General features: G+C 38.1%; 1 protein-coding gene across 1 annotated transcript in view; it reads left to right on the forward strand.

Annotated features, from left to right (window-relative positions):
* FARP1 (FERM, ARH/RhoGEF and pleckstrin domain protein 1) overlaps nt 1-25728 on the forward strand; it is a 310831-nt gene that overhangs the window by 179119 nt on the left and 105984 nt on the right. Inside the window, 1 exon segment of the mRNA XM_028526270.2 lies at nt 9790-9893. Coding sequence (XP_028382071.1) covers nt 9790-9893 — 104 coding nt within the window.

Below are 25728 nucleotides of genomic sequence, written 5' to 3' on the forward strand. Positions count from 1 at the left end.
TAGCTTGAAGTTGTATATGAATATAGCTTTTTTCTGTTAAATGAAAGACATATTTTTCATTTTCACCAATAACTTTATTGATTTGGATATTTTCAGTATGTTGGCTGGCTTCTGGTGGGTGGTGGCCAGGGGTGCTGCTAAACATTTTCCAATGCATAAGACAGCCCAACAGCATACACTGTTTATTATTCAGTGCTTACTTGTCAGACATTCCCCAAGAATGTAAACCTCCTCCTAAAATTTAATTTCATAGCATTCCATGAAAATCTAATTCAAAATGCAGAAAGCATAAGGGCATACAGTTTGAAATCAGTCAGTTTATTTGTATAATAGATTGAAATTCAAGTGCCTTTCGGTGTTTAATAAAAACAGCCAGTAAGAAAAAAAGTGATAAAATTTGATTATTTAGTTTCACTCATCACTGGGTTGTTCTCTAAAATATAACACATAATTACCATTTGGCTTCTTTTGTGTAAGGAGTACACATCTAGAATATGTTAATCAAGGCTGGCAGTATGTGCGCATCACAGTTTTTTAGAGGCTGTGGGAATCTTACAGGTCTGCCCCTTCACTCCCAATTCAAACACTTGGAGTCAATCTTTTTAATTTATTTGTCAAAAGATCCCTTTCATATTAAATCATTACTAACAAATATAGGCTTTCAAAAGATGCCTAAATAACTTGATTTCCCTTCCGCATGTATGACACCTTATATAGCCGTAATTGTTAATGGTATATCTTTGTGTTTCTTAAAGAAAGTTACTATTTGAGAAAAGTTCCTTTACAGATGAATCTTCCTCAGGATCTCTTACTTTCTGTCCTGCCAGTTTAATCTATGGTGTTGCCACCTTTTCCACCATTCAGATTTTATTGACTTACATGTTCATTTTAGCAATAAAGGGCTAGTGGATTTGTAGCTTTTAACCTCATCATCAGTTTTTTTCTTTTTTTTTCTTTTTTTCTTTTTTCAAGTACAGTTGTCTCCATTTGCCCCCACAACTCCCCCCACACCCCACCCATCATGGACTCAATGTCTGTGAGTTCTTTATACATGTTCCTTGACAGCCCTTCCCCTTCTTTCCCCTGTTATCCCCCTCTCTGTCCCCCCTGGTTACTGTCAGTTTGTTCATCAGTTTTCAGTATAAAGCCTGCACCAAATCTATAATTTGTGGTTACTCCCAACAATGTTTATTTTATGCCTTTTTTGCCAGATACATATAACAGCTCTTTATGTTTAGAAATATTTGCAAAATTTTAGTGCACACATGTGGATATTCACACATTCTTCCCATGTGATAGGCTCTTCCTCATAGCTACTCTGCTTGAACTGGGTCCAACCCATCAATATTTTTCTGAGCTCTTGTGTGAAGTAAATAGATTCTATTGTGAGTAACCCTCTCCAGTTGATTATAATGTGAACCCCATTCCTCAGTTCTTTTTCCCTCCTGTGTTTTTATATTGTGCCAGAACAGACATAATATAAAATTACCCATTTTAGCCATTTTTAAATATATACTTCAGTGGCATTAAGTACATTCACAATGTTGTGCAGTCATCACCACTCTGCATTTTACATTCTGTGATATGATTTTGAATAGAATGACTTCTATAGGGTTTTCCAAAAAGTCTCTTTAGTTTTTTTTCTGTAAAATAAAAGACATGTTTTTCATTTTCACCAATAACTTTATTGATTTGGATATTTTCAGTATGTTGGTTGGCTTCTGGTGGATAGAGGCCAGGGGTGGTGCTAAACATTTTCCAATGCATAAGACAGCCCCATAAAAAAGAATTATTTTGCCAAAATGTCAGTAGTACCAAGAAACTTCACAAACCACTTTTGACACGTTCAATCAGTCATAGCTCCTTCATACATTGCACAAATCCTTTTTTTTTGCATTCCAGTTGCATTTTTACCTTTCTCGAAATAATAAATCATAATACACTGAAAATGTTGTGTATCTTCTTCCACCTTCAATGTTAGGGTGGCTGTACAAAAATTCAATTTTGGTAAGTTCTTTTAAATACATGCTGATATGACAGCTCTCACAATGGGGTCTAACAAATTTGTTTGAATGAGGTTAAAGACAACTAAGGCACTACTAGAGCCATTATATGGAAAAACCTAAACAAACTTTTGGCCAAACCAATAGTATGAAGCTCAAAAATTCATTGGAGACAAGTGTAGAGAAATGATGTTGCAGACAATGGAGAAAATCCATAGTAAAGGAAAAGGAGGGATGATTTTTCTTAAAGAATGAGGTTGTAACTCCTTTGCTTCTTTCCTTCTCCAAGATGCTTTCTCTAAAGTAGAATTTAGCCTTGGTACATGGATACCTCTGGACATTTCTACCCCAACTCCTAAAAGGAAGGTAAACTGGGTCCCTGAGCTTTGAAATCATGATGTCTAGAAGCATTTTTTACTGCAGTGTCTGGTACACATTGGAATGTTAATGAATGCTGAGGACCACTTACCCATGAAATTGTCATATAGTGGCTGCATTGAAACCTTATAAATACTTTCTAGCAGTGCTACATACTGGCTTTCCTTATATCCCCAAATATTAACAGCATTCACAGAGAAATTAATATAATGCTACATAGACACTTATTTTATAGATGAATATTAAGAGCTTAATATCATTCAAACTCTAACTTTTCCCTGTATAAAAATTGTGGTATCATAGAAAAGTCTTTTTCTACAAAGGATTTATACAAAATAAAAAACTTTAAGGAAGTTATTAAAAATTGAGACCAGATTTGTCATTTATCAACTAGATTTCAAGCATCTATTTTCAGCCACTTAGTATTACCAAGATATGTTTGATATGTTCACAAAAATCTCTGCAGACTCAGTAAAAGACCCAGTTCAGGTGGTAAATACACCTCATCCCAGCTTGTTCCACAAGGAGCTTAGTAGAACATCATGTCTATAAAAACATCCACTGCATATTGAATTTTTGTGTTGTTTACACTTCCAGCATTGAATTATAAAATCTTATTTCCCAGACTGTAAACCCTAGATGAAGTTATCAATTCACTTTTTTTTCCAGGGATTCTTGGGAAATATGAGTTGCTTGTCAGTTGGTCATGTAATTGGTAACTCATATTTTAACAATTAGGAAATATCAAAAATTGTGAGGAGAGGACTTGAGTCAAGATGGTGGCATAGACAGATATAGCTCACTTCTTTGCACAACCACATCAAATTACAATTAAAATATAGAACAACCATCACTCAGAACAGTCAGAAATCGAGTAGAATGGAAGTCTGACAACTACGGAATTAAAACATCACATCCATCCAGACTGAAAGGAGGGGTATAGACAGGAAACAGGCTGGTCCCCACACTCATGTGTGGTAGATAAAAATTCGGGAGGGATATCTTGGGAGCAAGGAGTCTCCTCCCCACACCAAGACCCCCAGCAGGAAGATAGGTCCCCACAATTTCTGCCTGCAAAACCAGATGGTATTGAGTCAGTGGAAGAAAACTTCTGGAGCCCTAAGCAGTTCCTCTTAAAGAATCGACACATGGACTCACCTACTCAGACTCACTCTGTCTGCGCTCCAATATGGGGGTAGCAGCTTGAAACACCAGTGACGTTACTGGGAGAAACTGAAGGATCTGGCATCAAGGCTAGTAGAGGCCAATTGCCCCTTTTCTGAACCCTCCTCCCAAAGAGCCACTGGGCCAGCAAGCTGGTGTCATATTTCAGACTCCATCAACCTAACACTGTTTGATCCACCTTGGATATTCACAGAGACTCCCGGGACCCAACTTATGGGCGCACCCAAGCTGTTTTCCATATAAATGGCTGGTCTTGGCTCATGCTTAACAGCTGACATCACTGAGCTCTAGGCCCAACACTAGTAGGAGCCAGCCTAGATTCACAGCTTGGCTTTGATGGGAATCTCCAAGCCCAGCACAAGTAACAGTCATCTCAGATTGTTTTATACCTCAGGTAGGGTAGCCTCAAGCAAAAACACACATTGGGGCCGACCTTAGCCTGCACCATCCAGGAAACCCCAAGGCTAGTGCGCCCAGTGGACAGCTATAGACTATGTAGGATCCACATCATGCTGTCTCTGCACAGCTGATCCTCCACAGAGGGCAGATTGGTGGTAAGTCACAGATAATCCTTGCGGCTTACTGGTCCAAGCAACTCCCTTCCTTGATCTACCAACAGCAACCATACCTCACCTACAAGATGAAGGTGTACTCAGGCCTACACACAAAGGGCGCACTTTGAGTACCCACCTTAGGTGATAGGGGAGGTTGTGCCCCTGGACCCTACAGGACAGCTACTATATTATGCTATACTACCAAGACACAGAGTCAAAGCAACTCTACCTATTACATACATACAAACAAACACAGGGAGCGGCCAAGACGGAGGCATACATAGATACACTTAGCCTTCTCACATACCAAAAGAAGGAAAACAACAAATGTAAAAAACAAAAAATAACCAGAACTGTCAGAAAATTGAACTGTATCTAAGTCAGACAACCAAGAAGTTAAGGAATATTCATCCATACCAGTAGCAGGGGAGGAGATGGCAGTCAAAGTGGAGAGGACTTACAGCAAGGTGGTGGCTAGAGGACTAGGGCAGGCAAGACAGCTGGCTGGCTGAGCTGGTGGTCCCACATTTGTGTGCAGGTAAACCGGGAGAAACAACAGGAAGCAAGGCAGACCATGCAACCCAGGGTTCTAGCATGGAGAAATAAAGCCTCAAACCTTTGAAAAACCTGCAGGTGTTAAGGTAGCAGGAAAAACTCCCAGCATCACAGGAGAGTTCGTTGGAGAGACCCACAGGGTCCTAGAACATACACAAACCCTCCCACCCAGGAATCAGCACCATAAGGGCCCAATTAGCTTGTGGGTAGTGGAGGAAGTGACTGAAAGCTGGTCCAGAGCTGAGCAAGCAGGAATTGTTCCCTATTGGTCCCCTCCCCCACATAAGCATCACAACCCAGTGAAATGGGTTGCCCTGCCCTGGTGAATACCTAAGGCTTCGCCCATTACTACATAACAGGCATGCCAGGACAAAAAATATATAGCCCAAATGAAAACAGATCAAAGCTCCAGAAAAAATACAACTAATCAATGAAGAGATAGCCAGCCTGTCAGATGCAGACTTCAAAAACACTGGTAATCAAGATGCTCACAGAAATGGTTGAATATGGTTGCAAAATACAGGAAGAGGTTAAGGCTATGAAAACTGAAATAAAGGATAATATACAGGGAACCAACAGTGAAGGCAAGGAAACCAGGCCTCAAGTCAATGATTTGGACCAGAAGGAAGAAATAAACATTCAACCAGAACAGAATGAAAAAACAAGAATTCAAAAATTGAGGAGAGGTTTAGGAACCTCCAGGATATCTTTAAATGTCCCAACATCCCAGTCATAGGGGTGCCAGTAGAAGAAGAAGGGCAAGAAATGTAAAACTTATTTGAATAAATTATCAAGAAGTTCCCTAATATGTTAGGCAAAGGAAGTAGACTTCCAGGAAGTCCAGGAAGCTCAGAGAGTCCCAAAGAAGTTGGACCCAAGGAAGCACACACCAAGTCACCTCAAAATGACGTTACCCAAGATTAATAGTAAGGCGAGAATCTTGAAAGCAGCAAGAGAAAAGGTGACATTTACCTACAAAGGAATTCCCATAAGACTATTAGCTGGTTTCTCAGAAGAAACCTTACAGGCAAGAAGGGTCTGGAAAGAAATATTCAAGTCATGGAAGGCAAGCACCTACATCCAAGATGACTGTCTCCAGCAAAGCTATCATTTAGAGTGGAAGGGGAGATAAAGTGATTCCCAGATAAGGTCAAGTTAAAGGAGTTCATCATCACCAAGCCCTCATTATATGAAATGTTAAAGGTTCTTATTTAAGGAAAAGAAGATAAAGAATATAAACAGTAAAATGACAACAAACTCACAACTATCAACAACTGAATCTAAAAAAGCGTAAACAAAAACTAATGAAACAACTAGAAGAGTAACAGATTCACAGAAATATAGATTACATGGAGGGTTATCAGCAGGGAGGGGAAGGGGGAAGAATGGGGGGAAGGTACAAGGAATAAGAAGAACAAATGACAGATACAAAATAGACAGGGGTAGGTTAAGAATAGTATAGGAAATGGAGAAGCCAAAGAAATTATATGTATGACCCATGGACATAAACTAAGAAGGGGGAATAAGGGTGGGCCAGGGGGTACAGGGTGGAGGGGAATAAAGGGAAAAAATGGGACAAATGCAATAGTATAATCAATAAAATACATTTTAAAAACAGAAATAAACACAAAGAGGCTGCCAAAATGAGAAGACAAAGAAACATGGCCCCAAATGAAAGAATAGATTAAAATTCCAGAAAAAGTGCTAAATGAAATGGAAATAAGCAATCTATCAGATGCAGAGTTCAAATACTGGTTATAAGGATGCTCAAAGAACTTAGTGAACTCAACAGCATAAAAAGATCCAGTCAGTAAAGAAGGATTCACTAACTGATATAAAGGACTAATTACAGGGAAACAACAGTAAAGTGGATAAAGCCACGAATCAAATCAATGATTTGAAACATAAGGAAGAAAACAACCCATCAGAACAACGAGAAGAAAAAAGAATCCAAAAAGGAGGGTAGTATAAGCAGCCTGTGGGACAACTTCAAGAGGTCCAACATTCACATCATAGGGGTGCCAAAGGAGAAGAGAAAGGGCAAGAAATGGAAAAATCTGTTTGAAAAATAATGAATATTTCCCCAAATTGGTGAAGGAAATAGACATACAAGTCAGGAAGCATGGAGAGTTGCAAAAAGATGGCTGCAAAGAGGCCCACTCCCAGACACATTATAATTAAAATACCAATGGTTAAAAAATAAGAGAGAATCTTAAAAGCAGCAAGAAAAAAGCAGTTAGATACCTACAGAGGAGTTCCCATAAGACAATCGGCTGATTTCTCAAATGAAACTTTGTAGGCTAGAAGGAAAACGCAAGAAATACTCAAAGTCATGAAAAGCAGGGACCTACAGCCTATATTGTTCTACCCTGCAAAGCTGTCATTTAGGATGGAAGGGTGGCTAAAGAGCTTCCCAGACAAGAAAAAACTAGAGGAATTAATCATCTACAAACTATTATTATATGAAATATTAAAGGGGCTTTTTTAAGAAAAAGATCAAAACTATGAACAATAAAATGGAAAAAATACATATTTATCAACAATTGATCTAAAAAACAAACTAAGAAAACAAGAACAGAGACAGAATTGTGGACATGGAGAATGTTTTGGTGGTGGCCAGATGGGTAGGGGATGTGGGGGAATGGGTGAAGACATGAGGGGATGAAGAAGTATCAGTAGGTAGTTACACAATAGCCATGGGGATGTAAAGTACAGTATAGGAAATGATGTAACCAAGGACTTACATGTGTAACCCATGGATGTGAACAATGGTGGGGGAATTGCCTGAGGTACTGTGGGGTCCTGGGTGGAGGGGACCACAGGGGGGAAATTCAGGACAACTGTAATAGCATAAACAATAAAATATAATTTTAAAAAAGAATTGTGAAAAAAGGATTGTGGAACTGCATGTGCTCTTCTTTTTTAAAAACATCTTATAATATAGGAATACTTCCATAGCTTTTTACCTCCAGGCTCTTGTTTATTATGTTGTTATTAATGCCTGCATATTTTACTGGACAGAGAAGAGGACTTAGAACAAAGATTTGTGTATCAGTTACTCATGTAGCTCTTTGGAGGCAGGTGTGAGAACTTGCACCCAGGACCCTGCTTTAGCCTGGCTGAGGAATTCCTGAATGCTTTCAGCAAGACTGAATAGGGAACAGTGGTGTCACGAAGAGATGAGAAATAAGATTGTTACCAGTAATTCATGTGGCTCTTACATCCACTGAGTAAATGCAGGTGTATGGGGGAGTGTTTGACAGAAGAGAGTGGGGTTTTCATTCAATCACATGTTACTCCTGCCTTCCATCAGTGCAAGTAAAATGACTCAACCCTTGGACCAGGCATTCAAAGTCTGAAGCCTGGTGAGTTTGGAATTATCCATGGAGGATGTTGCTCTCCCTTAGACAGCTGTGAGTATCTTCTGGATTTTAATGATGAGTAATTATTGGAGCATAAATTGGTATCTGTTCAAAACAAAGATGCTTTATTGTTGGACACTGAAGCACCTTTGATGGCTCCTCAGGTCACACTGGGGCAGGACAATACATTCATCATTGTACTTGTCAGACTCTGACTCTATCAGCTAGTCTCCTGGGTTGCTAATTGGTTTCTAAATGTTCTGCTTTTCTCAGAGGGAGATGAAGCTAGGAAAGGGGCAACTAGAGATAACCATGTCTTTGAAACATTTTTCCTTCAGTGTTTGATGAGGTGGAGTTAGATATATTTTACTGATGGGTCATTAGGAGTCCACTGGAATAGTGAAGAGAAACCAAAGCATATGATTCTAAGCTTTTAGGGTACAAATTGGGTTCTTATATATCATATTCCCTTTCCTTACAGATTCAGTGTAGTATGATTTAGCAGACATTGAGCAGGTGTCAGATGTTTTGGCTAACAGTAGGACTATAAGGGGAATTAATAGTTCAGAATTTAATAAGAGAGATAGACTCATAGCTATTTATATATAATATAGTGGAATGAGAAAACTTTTCTGATTCATTCATTTTAATAAAATTGGTTCTTTAACATTGTGAATAGAAGGATTAATAAAATATGGGCCTTTACCTTCACTGTATATGTAGTCTAGATGAATCTACACAAAATGCTATAGAAACCTAGAGGGAAAAAAAAGCCATAAATTTTACCATATTCATGGAGGAGAGAGGCACAGGGCAGAGTTTCAATGGCGACAAAAGGGAATGGGATCATGAATTGAAAACTTACATCCACCCAAAACCTACACACAAGTATTTATAGCAACTGTATTCATAATTGCAAAAACTTGGGCAACCAAGATGTCCTTCAATAAGTGAATGCAATAAACAAACTGTGATCAATCTAGAGAATGGGCTATTACTCAATGATAAAAAGAAATGAGCTATCAAGCTATGAAAAGACAATAAAGGAAGCTTAAATGTACATTGTTAAGTAAAAGATGCCAGTCTGAAAAATCTACGTACTTTGTAATTCCAGCTATATGATATTCTTTTAAAATGCACAATAAAAAAATCATTGGTTTCCAGAGGTTAAGGAGGAGGAGGATAAGGTTGAAGAGGTAGAGCACAATGGACTTTTAGGATGATGCTACTGTTATGGTGGATACATGATATTATACCTTTGTCAAACTCCATAGAACCTATACAACACAAAGAATGAGCACTACTGCAAACAGTGGACTTCAGTTGATAGTAATGTATCGGTATTGGCTAATTATAACAAATACATTGCACGAGTGCAGTGATCTTCAACCTTTTTATCTCATGGCACACATGAACTAATTACTAAAATTTTGTGGCAAGCCAAAAAATATATTTTTTGCAAATCTGACAAAAAATAGGTATAATTTTGATTCGTTCACATCAGACAGCTATTGTTGTGCTGCTGTTGTCATTTTTATTTGACAACCTAAGGGAAAAGAGGTGAGTGCCCCTGACTAAATGCTCAGGTATTACATGTTTTAAAAATTCTTGCAATGCACTTGTTGAAAATTGCTGCACTAATGCAAGATGATAGTGACAGAGAACACTGTGTGTGGCAGGGAGAGGTATCTGGGAACTCTCTGTGCTCCTGCCTGTCTCAGAGGGCATAACTTCTCTTGTTTCTGTTCCCAGCAAAGAGCCCCGGGGAAAGTGTTGCTGGATGCAGTTTGCAACCACCTCAACCTTGTGGAAGGTGACTATTTTGGCCTGGAGTTTCCTGACCACAAAAGATCACGGTAGGTGATGTCATATTGATGTTGCTATTTTGTTTCCTGTTTCACTTGGGAGAAGGGAGTAGTAGTAGTTCGGACCTTTCCTTGACCATACAGAAATATACAGCAGAAAAATGCCCAGAGTACCTTTAATCTTTTTCTGAAAGTAATGTGTGGATGGCATTAAAGAGAACACACAAGGAAGACCATCTCACTCTCACCCTTTTCCCACAACTTTCCCTCCAGGGCCACCATTACAGTTTCTTGTGTATCCTTCTGATCAAAGTCCATGTATACATATACATAAATACATATTTTTGAAATATGCTAATATAAGTGTCACATACACCTGTACTTTTCATACCTTCCCTCATTAAAATGTCACTAAGATCATTCCTTTGCAGGACCTAAAAAGAATTCACTTCCTTCTTTTTAAATAGTTTCTTTCATACAATTCCAATGAATGCAATGCCATAATTGCCAACCTCTATTTTAAATGATGGGATACTTGGGTTGTTCTCAACCTTTTGCTGTTACAAATGATTCTACTGTAAACATACTAGCACATTTGTATTTGCACCATGGCTACGAATTTCAGTAGTTCAGATCCAAAAGCATTGACTTACCTAATGCATGGGTTTGCCTATTTCAAAGTTGGCTAAATACACAGTGGACAAAAGTAGGTTTAAAGTTTTGAGTACACAAAACAGTTTATTCTTCTATTATTATTAATTATTATATATTTTCCATATGAACATCTGTGAACTTACTTTTGCCCCACCCTGTATGTCATATTGTTCTCTTAGGACATAGCTTACTGTTTTGCTTTGCTTCTTTTTTTAATTACTCTATTGTTCTTCAATTACACTTGTCTGTATTTTCTTCCCACCCCTACCCCCCACCCCAGCCAAACCCACCTCCCTCCCTTACTTCTACCCTCCCCCTTGGTTTTGTCCCTGTGTCCTTCTCCCCATTGTTCCCCCCCTCCCCTCTGGCTATTGTAAATGATTCTTAATTTCAATGTCTGTGGTTATATTTTGTTTGCTTTTTTCTTTTGTTGATTATGTTACAGTTAAAGGTGAGATTGGGTGGTATTTGTCCCTCACTGCCTGGCTTATTTCACTTAGCATAATGCTTTCTAGTTTCATCCATGCTCTTCCAAAGGGTAAAAGCTCCTTTTTTCTTCTCTCTGCTGCATATTCCATTGTGTAAATGTACCATAGTTTTTTGATCCACTCATTTGCTGATTAGGTTGCTTCTAGCACTTAGCTATTGTAAATCATGCTGCTCTGAACATTGGGGTGCATGGGTTCTTTTGGATTGGTATTTCAGGGCTCTTAGGGTATAATCCCAGCAGCAGAATTGCTGGGTCAGAAGGCAGTTCCATTTTAGTTTTCTGAGGAAATTCCATACTGTTTTCCACAGTGACTGCACCAGTCTGCAGTCCCACCAACAGTGCACTAGGGTTCCCTTTTCTCCACATCCTCTGCAACACTCATTTGTGGATTTCTTTATAATGACCATTATGACTGGTGTGAGATGGTGTCTCTTTGTGGTTTTCATTTGCATCTCTTGATGGCTAGTGATGCTGAGCATCTTTTCCTATGTCTCTGGGCCCTCTATGTGTCCTCCTTGGAGAAACATCTGTTCGAATCTCTTGCCCATTTTTTAATTTTTTTTTTGTCTTCCTAGAGTGGAGTCATGTGAGTTCTTTATATATTTTGAAGATCAAACCCTTGTCCGAGGTATTATTGGCAAATATGTTTTCCCATGTAGTTGGTTCTCTTTTCATTTTAATACTCTTCTTTGGCCATGCAGAAGCATCACCTTAATTTGATGAGGTCCCATTGGTTTATTCTTTCCTTTAAGTCCCTTGCTTTAGAGCATGTATCAGTGAAGATGTTGCTGCATGGAATGTCTGAGATTTTCCTGCTGATGTTTACCTCTAGGACTTTCATACTGTTACAACTTATAGTAAAGTCTTCTATCCACCTTGAATTTACTTTTGTGTATGGTTTAGTTGGTGATTGAGTTTCATTTTTTGGCATGTAGCTGTCTAGATCTTCCAGCACCATCTGTTGGAAGAGGCTATTTTCCCTCCATTTTATGCTTCTTCCCCCTTTGTCAAATATTAATTGACCACAGAGATGTGGGCTTATTTCTGGGCTCTCTGTTCTCTTCCGTTGGTCTGTGTGTCTGTTTTTAGGGCAGTATCCGGCGGTTTTCATTACAATGGCCTTGTAATACTGTTTGATATCAGGTATTGTGATCCCTCTTGCTCTATTCTTCTTTCTCAAAATTGCTTCAGCTATTCAGGGTTGTTTATGGTTCCATATAAATTTCTGAAAAGTTTGTTCTGTCTCTGTGAAATATGTCATGGGTACTTTAATAGGGTTAGCATTGAATCTATAAATTGCTTGGGGTAGTATGACCATTTTGATTATGTTAATTATTCCAATCCATGAGCATGGTACATGCTTCCACTTGTTTGTGTCTTCCTTAATTTCTTTCTTCAGTGTAGTATAGTTTTCTGAGTACAGGTCTTTTACCTCCTTGCTTAGGTTTATTCCTAGGTACTTTATTTTTCTTGTTGCTATATTAAATGGGATTTTTTTCCTGATTTCTGTTTCTGATGTTTCATTTTTGGTATACAAAAATGCCTTTCAATTTTGAGTATTGACTTTCTATCCTGCTGTTTTGCCAAATTGATTTAAGGTCAAGTAGTGTTTTGGTGGAATCTATAGGATTATCTATATACACTCTCAAGTCATCTGCAAACAGTGACAGTTTTATTTCCTCCTTTCCAATTTGGATGCCGTTTATTTCTTTTTCTTGTCTGATGCTGTGGCTAGGACTTCCAGTGCTATGTTGAATAGGAGTGGTAAAAGTGGGCATCCTTGTCTTGTTCCTGATCTTAGTGGGAAAGGTCTAAGTTTTTGTCTATTGAGTATAATGTTGGCTGTAGGTCTCTCATGTATGTCCTTTATTATGTTGAAGAATGCTCCCTCTATTCCCCCTTTGCTGAGTGTTTTTATCATATATGGGTGCTGTACTTTATCAAATACTTTTTCTGCATCTATTGATATGATCATGGGATTTTTGTCTTTGCTTTTGTTTATGTGATGGGTTATATTTATTGATTTGGGAATGTTGTACCATCCTTACATCCCTAGAATGAATTTCCCTTGGTTATGGTGTATGATCTTTTTAATGTATGCTGGATGCAGATTTGCCAATATATTGTTGAGGATTTTAGCATCTATGTTCATCAGTGTATTGGCCTGAAGTTTTCTTTGTTGTATCTTTATCTGGTTTTGGGATTAAAATGAAGCTAGCTTCATAAAAAGAATTTGGGAGTTCTTCCATCATTTTGGATTTTTTGTAATGGTCTGTGAAGGATGGGGTAGCTCTTCTTAAGTGCATCGTAGAATTCTCCTGTGAAACCATCCAATCCACGGCTTTTGTGTGTTGGGAGGTTTTTATTACTTCTTCAATTTTGTCAGCTGTTGTTGCTCTGTTCAGGTTTTCTGCTTTTTTTGTTGAGTTTTGGAAGATTATATTTTTCTAGAAATTTGTTCATTTCACCTAGGTTTTCAAATTTCTTGCCATACAATTCTTCATAGTAAGTTCTTACAGTCCTTTGTATTTCTGTGGTGTCAGTTGTAATCTCTCCTCTTTCATTCTGATTGTGTTTATTTGGGTCCTCTCTCTTTTTTTCTTGATGAGTCTGCTTAAAGGCTTGTCGATTTTGTTTATCTTTTCAAAGAACCAGCTCTTGGATTCATTGATCCTTAGAATTGTGCTTTTAGTCCTCTATGTCATTGAATTCTGCTCTGATCTTCGTTATTTCCTTCCTTCACCTTGCTCTGGGCTGTCTTTATTGTTCTTCCTTGAGTTCTTATAGGTATAGGATTAGGTTGTTTATTTGAAATGTTTCTATTTTACTTACATAGGCTTATATCGCTATGAAATTCCCGCTCATGACTTCCTTCACTGTGTCCCATAAATTTTGGATTTAGTGAGTTCATTTTCATTTTTTCCAGAGACTTTTTTATTTCCTCCTTGATCTCATTCTTAATCCATTCATTATTTAATAGTATGTTGTTCAATCTCCTGGGTTCAAGTGTTTTTGAGTTTTTTTCCTTGAGGTTTGTTTCTAGTTTCAGCCCCTTGTAGTCAAAGAAAATGCTTGATATAATTTCCATTTTCTTGAATTTGTTGAAGCTTGTTTGTGTCTTGTCGTGTGGTCTGTCTTTGAAAATATTCCAATATTCCATGTGCATTTGAAAAGAATGTGTATTTTGCCTCTTGGGATGAAGGGTCTATATATATATCAGTTAAGTCCATTTGATCTAAGACATTTTTGTCTTAGATCAAATGGACTTAAATCTCTGAATAATGGACTTATTGAAAAATCAAGCTGCAAACATATATGTTGATATTTTGTTTGGAAGATCTATCCATTTTGACAGTTGGTGTTAAAATCCCCTACCATAATTGTGTTGCTCTGAATATCTTTCTTGAAGTCCTCCAAGATTTTCTTTATGTATTTGGGTACTCCTATGTTGGGTGCCTACATATTTACAGTATTTATGTTTTCTTGATGGATTTTTCCCTTGAATATTATGAAGTGACCTCTGGGTTTTCTTTTATGGCTCTTGTTTTGAAGTCTGTTTTTCTCTGATATGAGTATTGCTACCCCCAGATTTTCTTTCCTGTCAGTTTGCTTGAAATATTTGTTTCCAGCCCTTCACTTTCAGTCTGTGTAGGTCTTTTGTTCTGACGTGGATCTCTTCTAGGCAATATATGTGTGGGTCGTGATTTCTTATCCATTCAGCTATTCTGTGTCTGTTATTGGAGCATTTAATGCATTTACATTTAAGGTTATTATTGATAGGTACTTATTCATTGCTAGTTTTGTACCTGTGTTCTTCTCTCTCTCTCTCTCTTTTCCTTCCTTTCCTTAAAGTAGTCCCTTTAGCATCTCTTGCAAAATTGGTTTGGTGGAGGTGTATTCTTTTAGACTTCTTTTGTCTGGGTTAGCTCATTATTTGGCCTTCCATTTTAATTGAGAGCCTTGCTGGGTAGAGCAATCTTGGTTGCAGGCCTCTGGTTTTCATTACTGGATATTTCTTCCATTCTTTTCTGGCTTGGAGCTGTCCATTGAGAAGTAACTGCTAGCCTTGTCAGGGCTCCTTGTAGGTACCTTCCTGTTTCTCCTTGCTGCCTTTAAGATTCTCTCTGTGTCTTGGAATTTTGCCATTTTAATTATGTTGTGTCTTGAAGTGGGCCTCATTGGGTTCCTCTTGATTGGGACTCTTTGTGTTTACTGGATTTGTGTGACTTTTTTCTCTCATCACATTAGTGAATTTTTCATCATTGCCTTTTCAAACGTGTTTTCTATCCCTTGCTCCTCTTCTTCTTTTTCTTGTATCCCTATATTACGATTATTGTTATGTTCATGTGTCTTGCAGCTCCCTTACCACCTGTTTCTCTTCTTTCTGAGCCTCTTTTTCCGTTTCTTGCTCTATCTGGGTGTTTTTTCTGCCTTGTCCTCCAACTCACTGATTCTATCCTCTGTTTCATCCAGCCTGCTTGTAGTTCCTTCTAATCTGTTTTTTATTTCAGAGATTTTATTGTTCATTTCTTCCTAGTTTTTGTTTACAGTTTTGTATTTCCTTTTTCATGGTTATGTAGTTCTCACTCAGTTCCTTGTAGTTGTCTGTGAGTTCCCTGAGCATCCTTATAACCATTAATTTGAATTCTGTATCTGATAGTTTGGTTGCCTACATTTCATTTAGCTCTTTTAGTGGGGAGTCTTCCATTCCTTTTGATTGCATGTTCTGTTTTGTCTCCCCGTTTCAGGTGACTTTTTTTTTGTTTGTTTCTGCTCTTCCTGATGTTTCACTTTGCTAGCTATCTTTGTAGGGTGAACTTCTATGGTAGAATTCTTTGGGTTCAGTGGTGTGGTGTATTTGATCTCCTTGTGCAGACACTCTAGGTTTGACTAGGTTCTTCTGTTTGTGTGGGCTCTTTTGTTGTACATGGGTTTTACCTTTAGAGGTTCCTTTGTTAGTGGTTTTTCTCCTCCAGCAGGTATACTGATGTTTGCAGCTCCCACCTATTCTTGTTTGTGATCAGCGGCAGTGAGTAGCAAAATGCATTAAGACAGCAGGTGAGTATTTTATGGGATTTCAAGTATCAGCAAGTAGAGAAGAGATAAGAGATTCTTTGGATAGTATAGCATTAACTGTGATAATATTTCACCCAAGTAGCCACTTTTTATAAAAGGTGAAAGAGAGATAAGATTCTTGTTAGAGGGGAGGAGGATTATGAGCTTATTCCAGACAACAGAGCACTTGTGCATGGTTAGATGATGACATATAGCGGAGTAAAGGATAGAAAGTAGGCATAATGTGCGAGAGAATAGAGTTAACCAGAACAATAATAATGCTCAGTATTAAAGTGAAGTGGGCTAATATCATGGAGGGTTGCTGTGTAGTATGTATAATTGTATAGAACAATAATATTTACAATAGTACTGGAACAACAATAATATGAGAAGAAATATATGATTTGGATAACCAGAGTAGAAAGTACCCGATCAAGAGTTGTGTGTCTTTGAAGCACAGGTGAAGTGAAAGAAGGGAAATTAAATACATAAAGAAAAAATAAGGAAAACCAGTCAAACAATGCAATTAAACAGGGAAATAAAATGAGGAAACTAAACGTAAGGAAGAGAAATAAAAAATACTAATAAAAGTGGTAAAAATAATACACAGAAACAATAAAATGCCAGCCCTATGGGATAGAAAAGTAACATTTGTCTCAGTTTCTCAGTTTTGGGGGTTAGCCTTGTGCTGCCCTTTCGATCTATCTCTGGACCCTTTGTAACTCCACATCTTACTGTCTCACTTGGGGGAAGAAAAAAAAAAGGAAAAAAGAGAGGATCCAAAAAATAATAATGATAATAATAATTAGTCTCCTGCTGACTTTCAGCCTTTTCAGGGAGTTCTGGTGATCTTCCTAGATGCCACAGGAAGAAGGGGGTGGACTCTGCTTTCTTCCTTCCTATGGTTTTGAGAGAATGGGGACCAGGTCTGGGTTGCAATATTCAGTTTCCTGGCTTCCGGCCCAGGTTCTCTGTGAGCTGCAAGGCTCAAATCAGCCACTTAGCTGCTCACAGCATGGAGCCCGAAAGAAGAAGCAGGCGTGCAGTTCTGCTCAGCTTACTGTCTCTGGGTAGGCACCAGCTGAAATCACCCTCGGGGCGAGCTGCCTGCTGCTAGAGAGTTCCTTACAAGTAGCTGCCCATTGTTCTTAACAAGCACACAGCTTTTAATGCGCCCAACTTTCCAACCAGTCTAGATACTATCCGAGTCAGGGTTCGACAGGGCCCAGCTCTTCCCTTCTCCAGGTATTGCCTGGCACTTCAGTTTCTCTACTGCTGGCGTCCACAGTCCCAGCAGATGTGTACTGCCTCTGTGTGTCTCCCACTTTGTCTCTGTTTACCCCCACAGCGACTTCCAGCACCCAGGTACCTCCTGGTACCAGGCTGCCCTCCCTGCTCTGGTAGGGGAGGGAGCAGGTGCTCTAACTCCCCTTCCTGTATCCTTCAGCAGGCACCAGACTGGGGGCCATAGCAGCCCTGGCTCCCATGCAGATCCCAGGGACCTTACTGTCCCAGTGCAATCTCCTCACTGTCTGTTTTTCAATGTCCTCTGCAATTTTTTCCTCCAGACTTCATATAAACTGGGGTTCTGTTGGCTGTTCCTCAGATCAGCTAGGTGTTCCAGCTGGACACAGGGAGAACTGGGTTCTGCTCCCACCTACCTCACCTCCATCTTCCAACTCTGTATTTTGTTTTGTTTTAATTAATAGACTTTTTTAAGGGAAGTTTTAGGTTTAAAGGAAAACTGAGCAGAAAGTACAGAGAGGTTCCCATATACTACCCTCCCCCAACATGTGCTCAAGTGACTTCTTTTATTAACAGCTTGCAATAATGTAATACATATGTTACAATTGATGAGCCAATATTCATACATTATTATTACAGTCCAAGGTTTACATTAGGGTTCATTCTTTGTATCATACATTCTACAGGTTTCCACAAATATATAATGACATGTATCATAAGGGATAGCTTTACTGCCATAAAAATCTCCTGTGTTCCACCTCTTGATCCCTCCCTTCCCGCTGAGCCCCTAGCAACCACTGATTTTTTAAAAAATATATTCTTGTCTTCTGTGTTCTTGGTGTTCTGATATCTGGGTGTTGCTGACTAGAGACTGACCGCCCTTCCCAGGGCTAGAGATGGGTGTTAAAATCTCAAACTAAAATTGTGTAATTGTCAGTTTCTTTTTGCAGTTTGATCAGGTTTTGCTTCATGGTTTTTGAAGTTCTGCTTTTAAGTTTAAGTGTATTTACATTTACATTTAAGTGTATAAATGTAAAACACTTTTATATCTTCTTGATTAATTTTTATTAGATAAAGAAATTACCTTCTTTATCCCTAGGGGTATTCTTTACTCTGGTATTTACCTTGTCTGATACAAAGATAGCCTCTTTATTTTTTAAAAAGTGTTATTGTTAGCATAATATACCTTTCATCCTTTTCCTTTTAACTTATATCTTTATATTTACAGTGCATTTCTTATAGGAAGTATACAGTTGGGTCTTGTTTTGTTCAGTCTTGACAGTCCTGCTTTTTAATTTGTAGTATTTAGACCATTTACATTTAATGTGATTGGCAATATGGATTAAATCAGGCATCTTGTATTTGTTTTTTATTGTCTTGTTCATTCTTTGTTCATGTTTTTCTGCTTCTTTTTGATTAATAGAATATTTTTGATAATTCCACTTTTCCGTCTATGTTGGCTTTTAAGCTATAACTCTGGTTTGTCACTTTAGTGGTTGCTTTGGAGTTTGTATGCATCTGTAACTTATTAGAGCCTGCTTTCAGGGGATATTATGTCACTCACATACAGTGTAAAAACTTAAAATAATATATTCCATTTTCCCCTTGCTGATCTTTTTGTATATATAAGTTATAAACACCACATTACTATTACTATTTTTGTTGTCTTTTTTGCAGCTATAAATAATAAAAATCTTTAAAGCATCTTACCTATATACCAGGAGTTAACATTTTGGTATTCCTCATTCCTTTCTGTAGACACAGATTTCTATCTGATGTCATTGTTTCTGCTTGAAGGACTTTCTTTAATATTTTATGTTACATGAGTCTACGGATGATGAATTCTCTCAACTTTTATGTTTGAAAGTGTTTTTATTCTGCCTGCTTTTTAAAAAGGTTTTTTTTTTTTTTTTGCTGGGTATAAAATTGTAAGATGAATTTTGTGTTTTTCTTCCAATATATTAAAAATTTTCCTTCACTGCATTCTCACTTTCATTGTTTCTAACAAATCTACTGTCACGTTTATCTTTACCCTTTTTTTAGCATGCAAAAATCAATAGCCTTTATTTTTTCTTTTTAAACTTTTTTATTGTATTTTTTCCATTACCATTTAATCCCCCGATACCCTCCGCTTGCAATCACCACACTGTTGTCCATGTCCATGAGTTCCTTTTCCTTTTTGCTCAGTCTTTCCACCTCATAACCTCTCCCATTTAGCTGTCATCCTGCTCTCTATCTATGAATCTGCCTCTACTTTGCTCCTTAGTTTAGTTTGCTCATTAGATTCCACATAAGAGTGAAATCATGTGGTATTTGTCTTTTTCTGACTGGCGTATTAATATCACTTAGCATAATGTTGTCCAGATCTACCCATACTGTTGCAAAGGGTAAAATTTTCCTCTTTTTTACAGCCGAGTAGTATTCATTGTGTAAATATCCCATACTTGTTTTATCTACTCATCTACTTGAGTTGCTTCCATATCTTGGCAACTGTAAATAATGCTGCAGTGAACACAGAGGTGCTTATGTCCTTTCAAATTAGTGTTTTGGGTTCCTTCAGAAATATTCCCAAAAGTAGGATCACTGAGTCTAAAGGCAGATCCATTTTTAAATTTGTGAGGTATCTCCATACGGCTTTCCACAGTGACTGAACCAATCTGCATTCCCACCAGCAATGCAGAAGGGTTCCCCTTTCTCCACATCCTTGCTGGCACTTGTTGTTTATTGATTTATTGATAATAGCCATACTGTCATGTGTGAGATGATAATCTCATTTTCATTTTGATTTGCATTTCTCTGGTGACTGGTGACATTGAGCATCCTTTCATATGTCTATTGGCCATCTGCATGTTCTCTTTGGAGAAGTGTCTATTCAAGTTCTTTGCCCATTTTTTAATTGGGTTTGTTTTTTTGGTGACCAGTTTTGTATGTTTTTTACAAATTTCAGATATTAACCCCTTGTCAGATGTATCAGCAAATATGTTCTCACATTCTGTGGGTTTTTTATTTTGGTGATGATTTCCTTTGCTGTGCACAAACTTTTTAGTTTGATGCAGTCCCATCTATTTTTCTTTTGTTTCCCTTGCTTGAGGATATATATCTGATAAAATACTGCTAAGAGCAATGTCTGAGATTTTGCTGCCTATGTTTTCTTCTATGATTTTTATGGTTTCAGATCTAACATTGAAGTCTTTCATCTATTATGAATTCATTCTTGTGTGTAGTGTAAGAAGGTGGTCAGTCTAGTTTCATTTTATGCACATGTCTGTCCAGTTTTCCCAATACCATTTATTGAATAAACTATCTTTAGCCCATTGTATGTGCTTGCTTCATCTGTCAAATATTAATTAACTATAAAGGTGTGGGTTTATTTCTGGGCTCTCAGATTTGACTTTTAACACCTGTTAGGTGGGACTGGTATAGTCTACAACATGGAATAAATTATTCCCTACTGCTAGGGATGGCCCTTCAGCATTCTACCCAATACCCATGAAGAAGGAAGTTTTCCAATCTGCCTGGTGCACATAAGTAATGTTCCTAGCCCTGTGTGAACACCAGGCACTATGACATCTAATCTCTTTATTGTTTCTTTTTCCCAATCTTGGTATTTTTCTCACAAGCATATGTTGATCAGTATTCAGCTGATTACTGAAGGGTTACCCTCTTTACTCTCTTCAGTGCTCTTTCTGGAGAGAACTTTCTCTTCTTTGGAACTCTCCTGTGAACTCTTGCTACTCAGGTTCCCTATACTCTCAGCCCCATCTCTTCAACTCATGGATTGTTCAGGTTGTTTCTCCCTGCACCACAGTCTAGAGACTTGCTCAAAGCGGAAAGCCTGGGTCGACTGCAGGGATTGTGATTATTTTGTTATCTCTCAGGAAATCACTGATACTCATTGCCTGGTGTCCCAGATCTTTTGTGTTATGTATTATTTCCATTTTTTTTATTGTTTCATGTGGGAAGATCCTGTCCCTCTTATTCTATTTTGACCAGAATCAGAAACCTCTAATGGGTTTTAAAACGAAAGCCACACTTTACATATCTTTTAAATATAAACAAATGTAAATTACTAAAAAAAAAAATTCAAAGTGAAGTTATTTCTTCCAGGAGTCAGCCTGGAGAAAGTCTAAATTGTTGCACTGATTCTAGATACTGGATAATTTTTTATAACCTATTTTCCGATTCTGTATATGTTATAGTTTACAGTAAATATTCTGTTGTATACAGTTTTGATTTTTAAACATGAAGATGAGACTTTAACTGTTGTGAGTCTTGTAGTTTTTGAGGGGCAGGATATTTTGTTGTAGAAAAAGCAATCGTTTAGAGTCAAATAAACTTGATGTTGAACCCCAGCTATGTGAGCTGGGCAACTTAAATAAGCTTTGTGAATTTGGCTTCCTTCCTGTGTAAAATGACCACATTGTTATGAATATTAAATGAGAATATATAAAGCAACTATACAATGCCTGGCACACAGTAGTTTGCTCGAGAAACAGTCTGTTTTCCCTGCCCCTTGTGTAATATCAAGTAACTGACTCTCTTTTATATTTATTTACTATTTTTTTAATCCTCACTCGAGGACATGTTTACTGATTTTAGAGATCGAGGAGAAACATTGATGTGAGAGGGAAACATCGATAGGCTCCCTTCCACAGTGTGCCTGTGGGGATCAGACACAAAACCCAGGTATGTGCCCTGACCAAGCATTAATCCCACAACTTTTTGGTGCACAGAATGACACTACAACCAGCTGAGCCACCTGACCAGGACCTGACTTCTTTAATCAGACCTTTTCCAAAATTACCTCAAATATTTCAGTTGCCTACAAATCCACCTAAAAGGTCACTCACCAAAATATATTGGCAAAAACTGTTGAGGGAAAGAAGAGAACAGGTTTGGGAGGCAGTGATTCATCTTGCTTTGTCTTTGATACCTAGCACTAAAACATTTCCTCTCAGCTAACCAGTATTTCAGAGCACATTCCAAAGGGGAAAGTAATATTAACAGGGTGTTGGAGGAAAATAGGGAGCCTGAATAAAATGTATTATAAGCAGAGTAAAGCTGTGATAGAAACCAAATTGTGGAAGATAGCTGTATAGGCTGAATGTGTCCCCCTAAACTTTGTATGTTGAAAAATTTAATGCTCAGTACTTCAGGATGTGACTGTACTTGAGATGTGCCTTAAAGATGTGATTAAGTTAAAATGAGACCATTAGAGTGCTCCCTAATCCAATTTGACTATGTCATTTTTTTAAACAAATGAAGGAAGGGAAGGAGGGAGGAAAGGAGAGAGAAAACAATTGGGTTGCCTTCTTATACACACCCCTACTGGGGGGAGAACCTGCAACCTGAGTATGTGCCCTGACTGGGAATTGAACCCGCAGCTTTTTGGTCCATGGGACTATGCTTCAACCAACTGAGCCACACCGGCCATGGCTGACTGGTATCATTTTTAGAAGAAGAAATTTAGAGATGCCTGAGAAACACCAGGGGCATGTGTTCATAGAGGGAAGACCATGTGAGAATATAGCCAGAAGGCAACCATCTGTAAGCCAATGAGCAAGGCCTCAAGAGAAACCAAACCCTGATCCTGCCAACACCCTGATCCTCCAGAATTGTGAGGAAATAAATTTCTGTTGTCCATTCCCACCTAGTCTATGGTGCTTAGTCATGGCATCCCTAGCAAACTCTTCCAGTAGGCCTTCAAATTTCAGCTGGGAAGTTTCTTGATTTGATGAGTCCTACTCACTGGGAATGATATTTCTAGAAGTTCACTCATTTTCATCAAATCTCTTTACAGTCAAGTAATGTGTGTGTGTAGTTGTGCCCTGGAGATGAGCAGCATGGTTTTAGAGAGAGCAAGGATGTGTGGCTTGGTTGAAGGGGTGGAGGGTTGGGTTCGAGATACATCATTACAGTCGTGACCCTCTAGAGATTAGAAATCTGTTCGCAGGGAAAGACAGATTATGGTGCTTTGATGCCTTTTTAACTCATGTGAAACTCGTTTCTGTTCTGCTTAAGTTGAATGAACAAGTGACGTGTCTAAGGTGATCTGATTCAGTTCAAATGCTTCCCAGTAGCCCTTCCTATAGATCAAACTTCAGTGTTTTAACTCTAGTCAGCAACCCTATTTTTCTTCTTAGAAATGAGAGGAGCTCCTTCCAGCCCATCCATTTATAGTATATGTGTGCAAGCCATTTTCTCTCAGCTCTGCAGATACTAGTCTCACTGGTTAATGGAGTGGTTCCCTCACATTCAGTGTTCTCACCCAGTCCAGTGCAGCTGTGATCAGTGCCCTGTGGCATTACTGCTGTAGAGCTCTGCCAGATGGCCTCATTCAGGCCAATCTGATGTTTCTTGACCTACATGTTCTAAAAACCACATACTCAGTTGGCTCAAATTGGTGCTTGTATTTGATGCCTTCCACAGAAATGCCAAAAATAGAAGAGAGTTGTTTTATAACAGTTCATAACATTGGCAACTGTGTTGCCAGATAATAGTTGTTTTGTCCTGAGTTGCTTGCAGTGTTTAGGCAGATCCTGTGGCAGAATCAATGACAGTGAAATATCTCTGAGATGGGTCTCCTGAGGCAGCCATGGAGGCTGAAAGAGCACAGGATAGCAGGTGTGTGAGTGTGTGCCCAGCAGCCCTGCAGAATCCCACTAGAATTCCATATTAACTCAATGCCTCATGCAATATAACTATTTTGAATCTTCTCCAAATGCCTCAATTTACCAACTCTCAAATGTTAAAGGGGAAACAGAAGTCACTAAAAAGGAACATTCCTATCCTCCCAAGAAAGAAATGTAAACTTAATTACACTTATAATTAACTTTTCCATCTTTCTCCCCCAATGGAAGAGTTCTTCTTTTCTAATTCAAGTCATTGCCCTCTGTTTTAGTGGTTTTTTTTTTTTTTAATTTTATTTTAATCATTGTTCAAGTACAGTTTTTTTCCCTTTACTCCCAATCCAGTTCCCCTGTTTTCGAATTCTTGTCACATTATTTCAAGTCCCTCAGGACATCAGTTAGCTCTGCTGGCTCATATTCTCAATCCCTCCCCTTTTTGAAAGTATCCAGAGCTTTCCCGTTAAAAATAAGCAAATAATCATTGCCCTTATTTGATTTTTTTTTACCCTCTATACTCCTAGCCTGTCTTCTTCCTCCTTCACAGCCAAACTTCTTGAAAAAGCCCTTCATCAGTTAGGAAGTACAGATCAGCATTTACAAAATAGCCACGGTATGTAAAGTACAGCATAGGGAATATAGGCAATAATATTGTAGTAAGTATGTACAGTGCCAAGTGAGTTCTGGAAATAATGTGGGGAACACTTTGTAAAGTATATGATTGTCTAACCTCTATGCTCTGCACCTGAAACCAATACAAATAATACTGGAAGTAAACTGTAATTGAAAAAATATATATATTCTGGCTCTCCCATCTATTCTCACACTTCCAGATTAATGTTTTTAAAGTACACATCAGACTGGATCAGCACCATGCTTAAAACCTTCACATTGTTCTTAGGATACAGGCGAAGAATCTTAACCTGACCTCTGTGGGGTCTGACCCCTTCCTGACCCACCAGCCATGTTGGTGTCCTTCACCTTAGGCATCTAGACAATTGTTTTTACCCTGTCATCTGTTCTTCTTACTCTCTTCCCCTTCAGATCTCAGTACAATGCCATGTTCCCTGAATAGTGTCATATTCATATCAAGTCTCTGTTTCCCTCTATTTCTGCTTCTTCCATGACTGTTTCAAACTTCTCTATCCCAGACACTCTGAGTCTCCTGGAACTCCACTTTCTTACTCAATTGTCTCAGGTTCTTCATTTTTGTTGAGAAGGTCTTTTGATTCTTGTCTGTCTTCCTCACTAGACCATACTCCATAAAGTAAGGACCATGATTGGTTTTCTCATCATTGGATTCCCAGAGCCAAGCATAGGGACATAGTAATATTTGGTAGAATTAATACATAAGTTTGAAGTATAGGATTTAAGTTCCAAATTTGGGTGTCTGTTCTCTGAATCTGCTTTCTTATCAAATGAAGATACATTTGCCACCTCATCCATCTTTTAGGATTCTTTGGAGGAAAATAATACATCTTGCAATGACAATTGCTGTTTCACATGATTATCTCTCTCATTTTAAGGTTGAAATTTATGAACACCACAGTAGAGATGATCCTAAATCAGCTAATGCTAATATATTTTTATCTTATAGGATAGTGATATAGGGTAGAGAATACAAAAATGAGAGTTTTTATTATAAACTCTTACATATTTGAAAAGGTGATGTGGAAGTTTAATGTGAATAGGTAGAAATTAAAATTTTTAGTTATTTTCATTATGAGAATTCTTAGTGCATATTTAAGGTAATTTGGATAACAAAAAATGCAGAAGACAAGAAATCACTCATTTTGCAACCTCCCAAACACATTTT

This window comes from Phyllostomus discolor, chromosome 11 (genome assembly GCF_004126475.2).
Source record: "Phyllostomus discolor isolate MPI-MPIP mPhyDis1 chromosome 11, mPhyDis1.pri.v3, whole genome shotgun sequence".
Taxonomy (NCBI): domain Eukaryota; kingdom Metazoa; phylum Chordata; class Mammalia; order Chiroptera; family Phyllostomidae; genus Phyllostomus; species Phyllostomus discolor.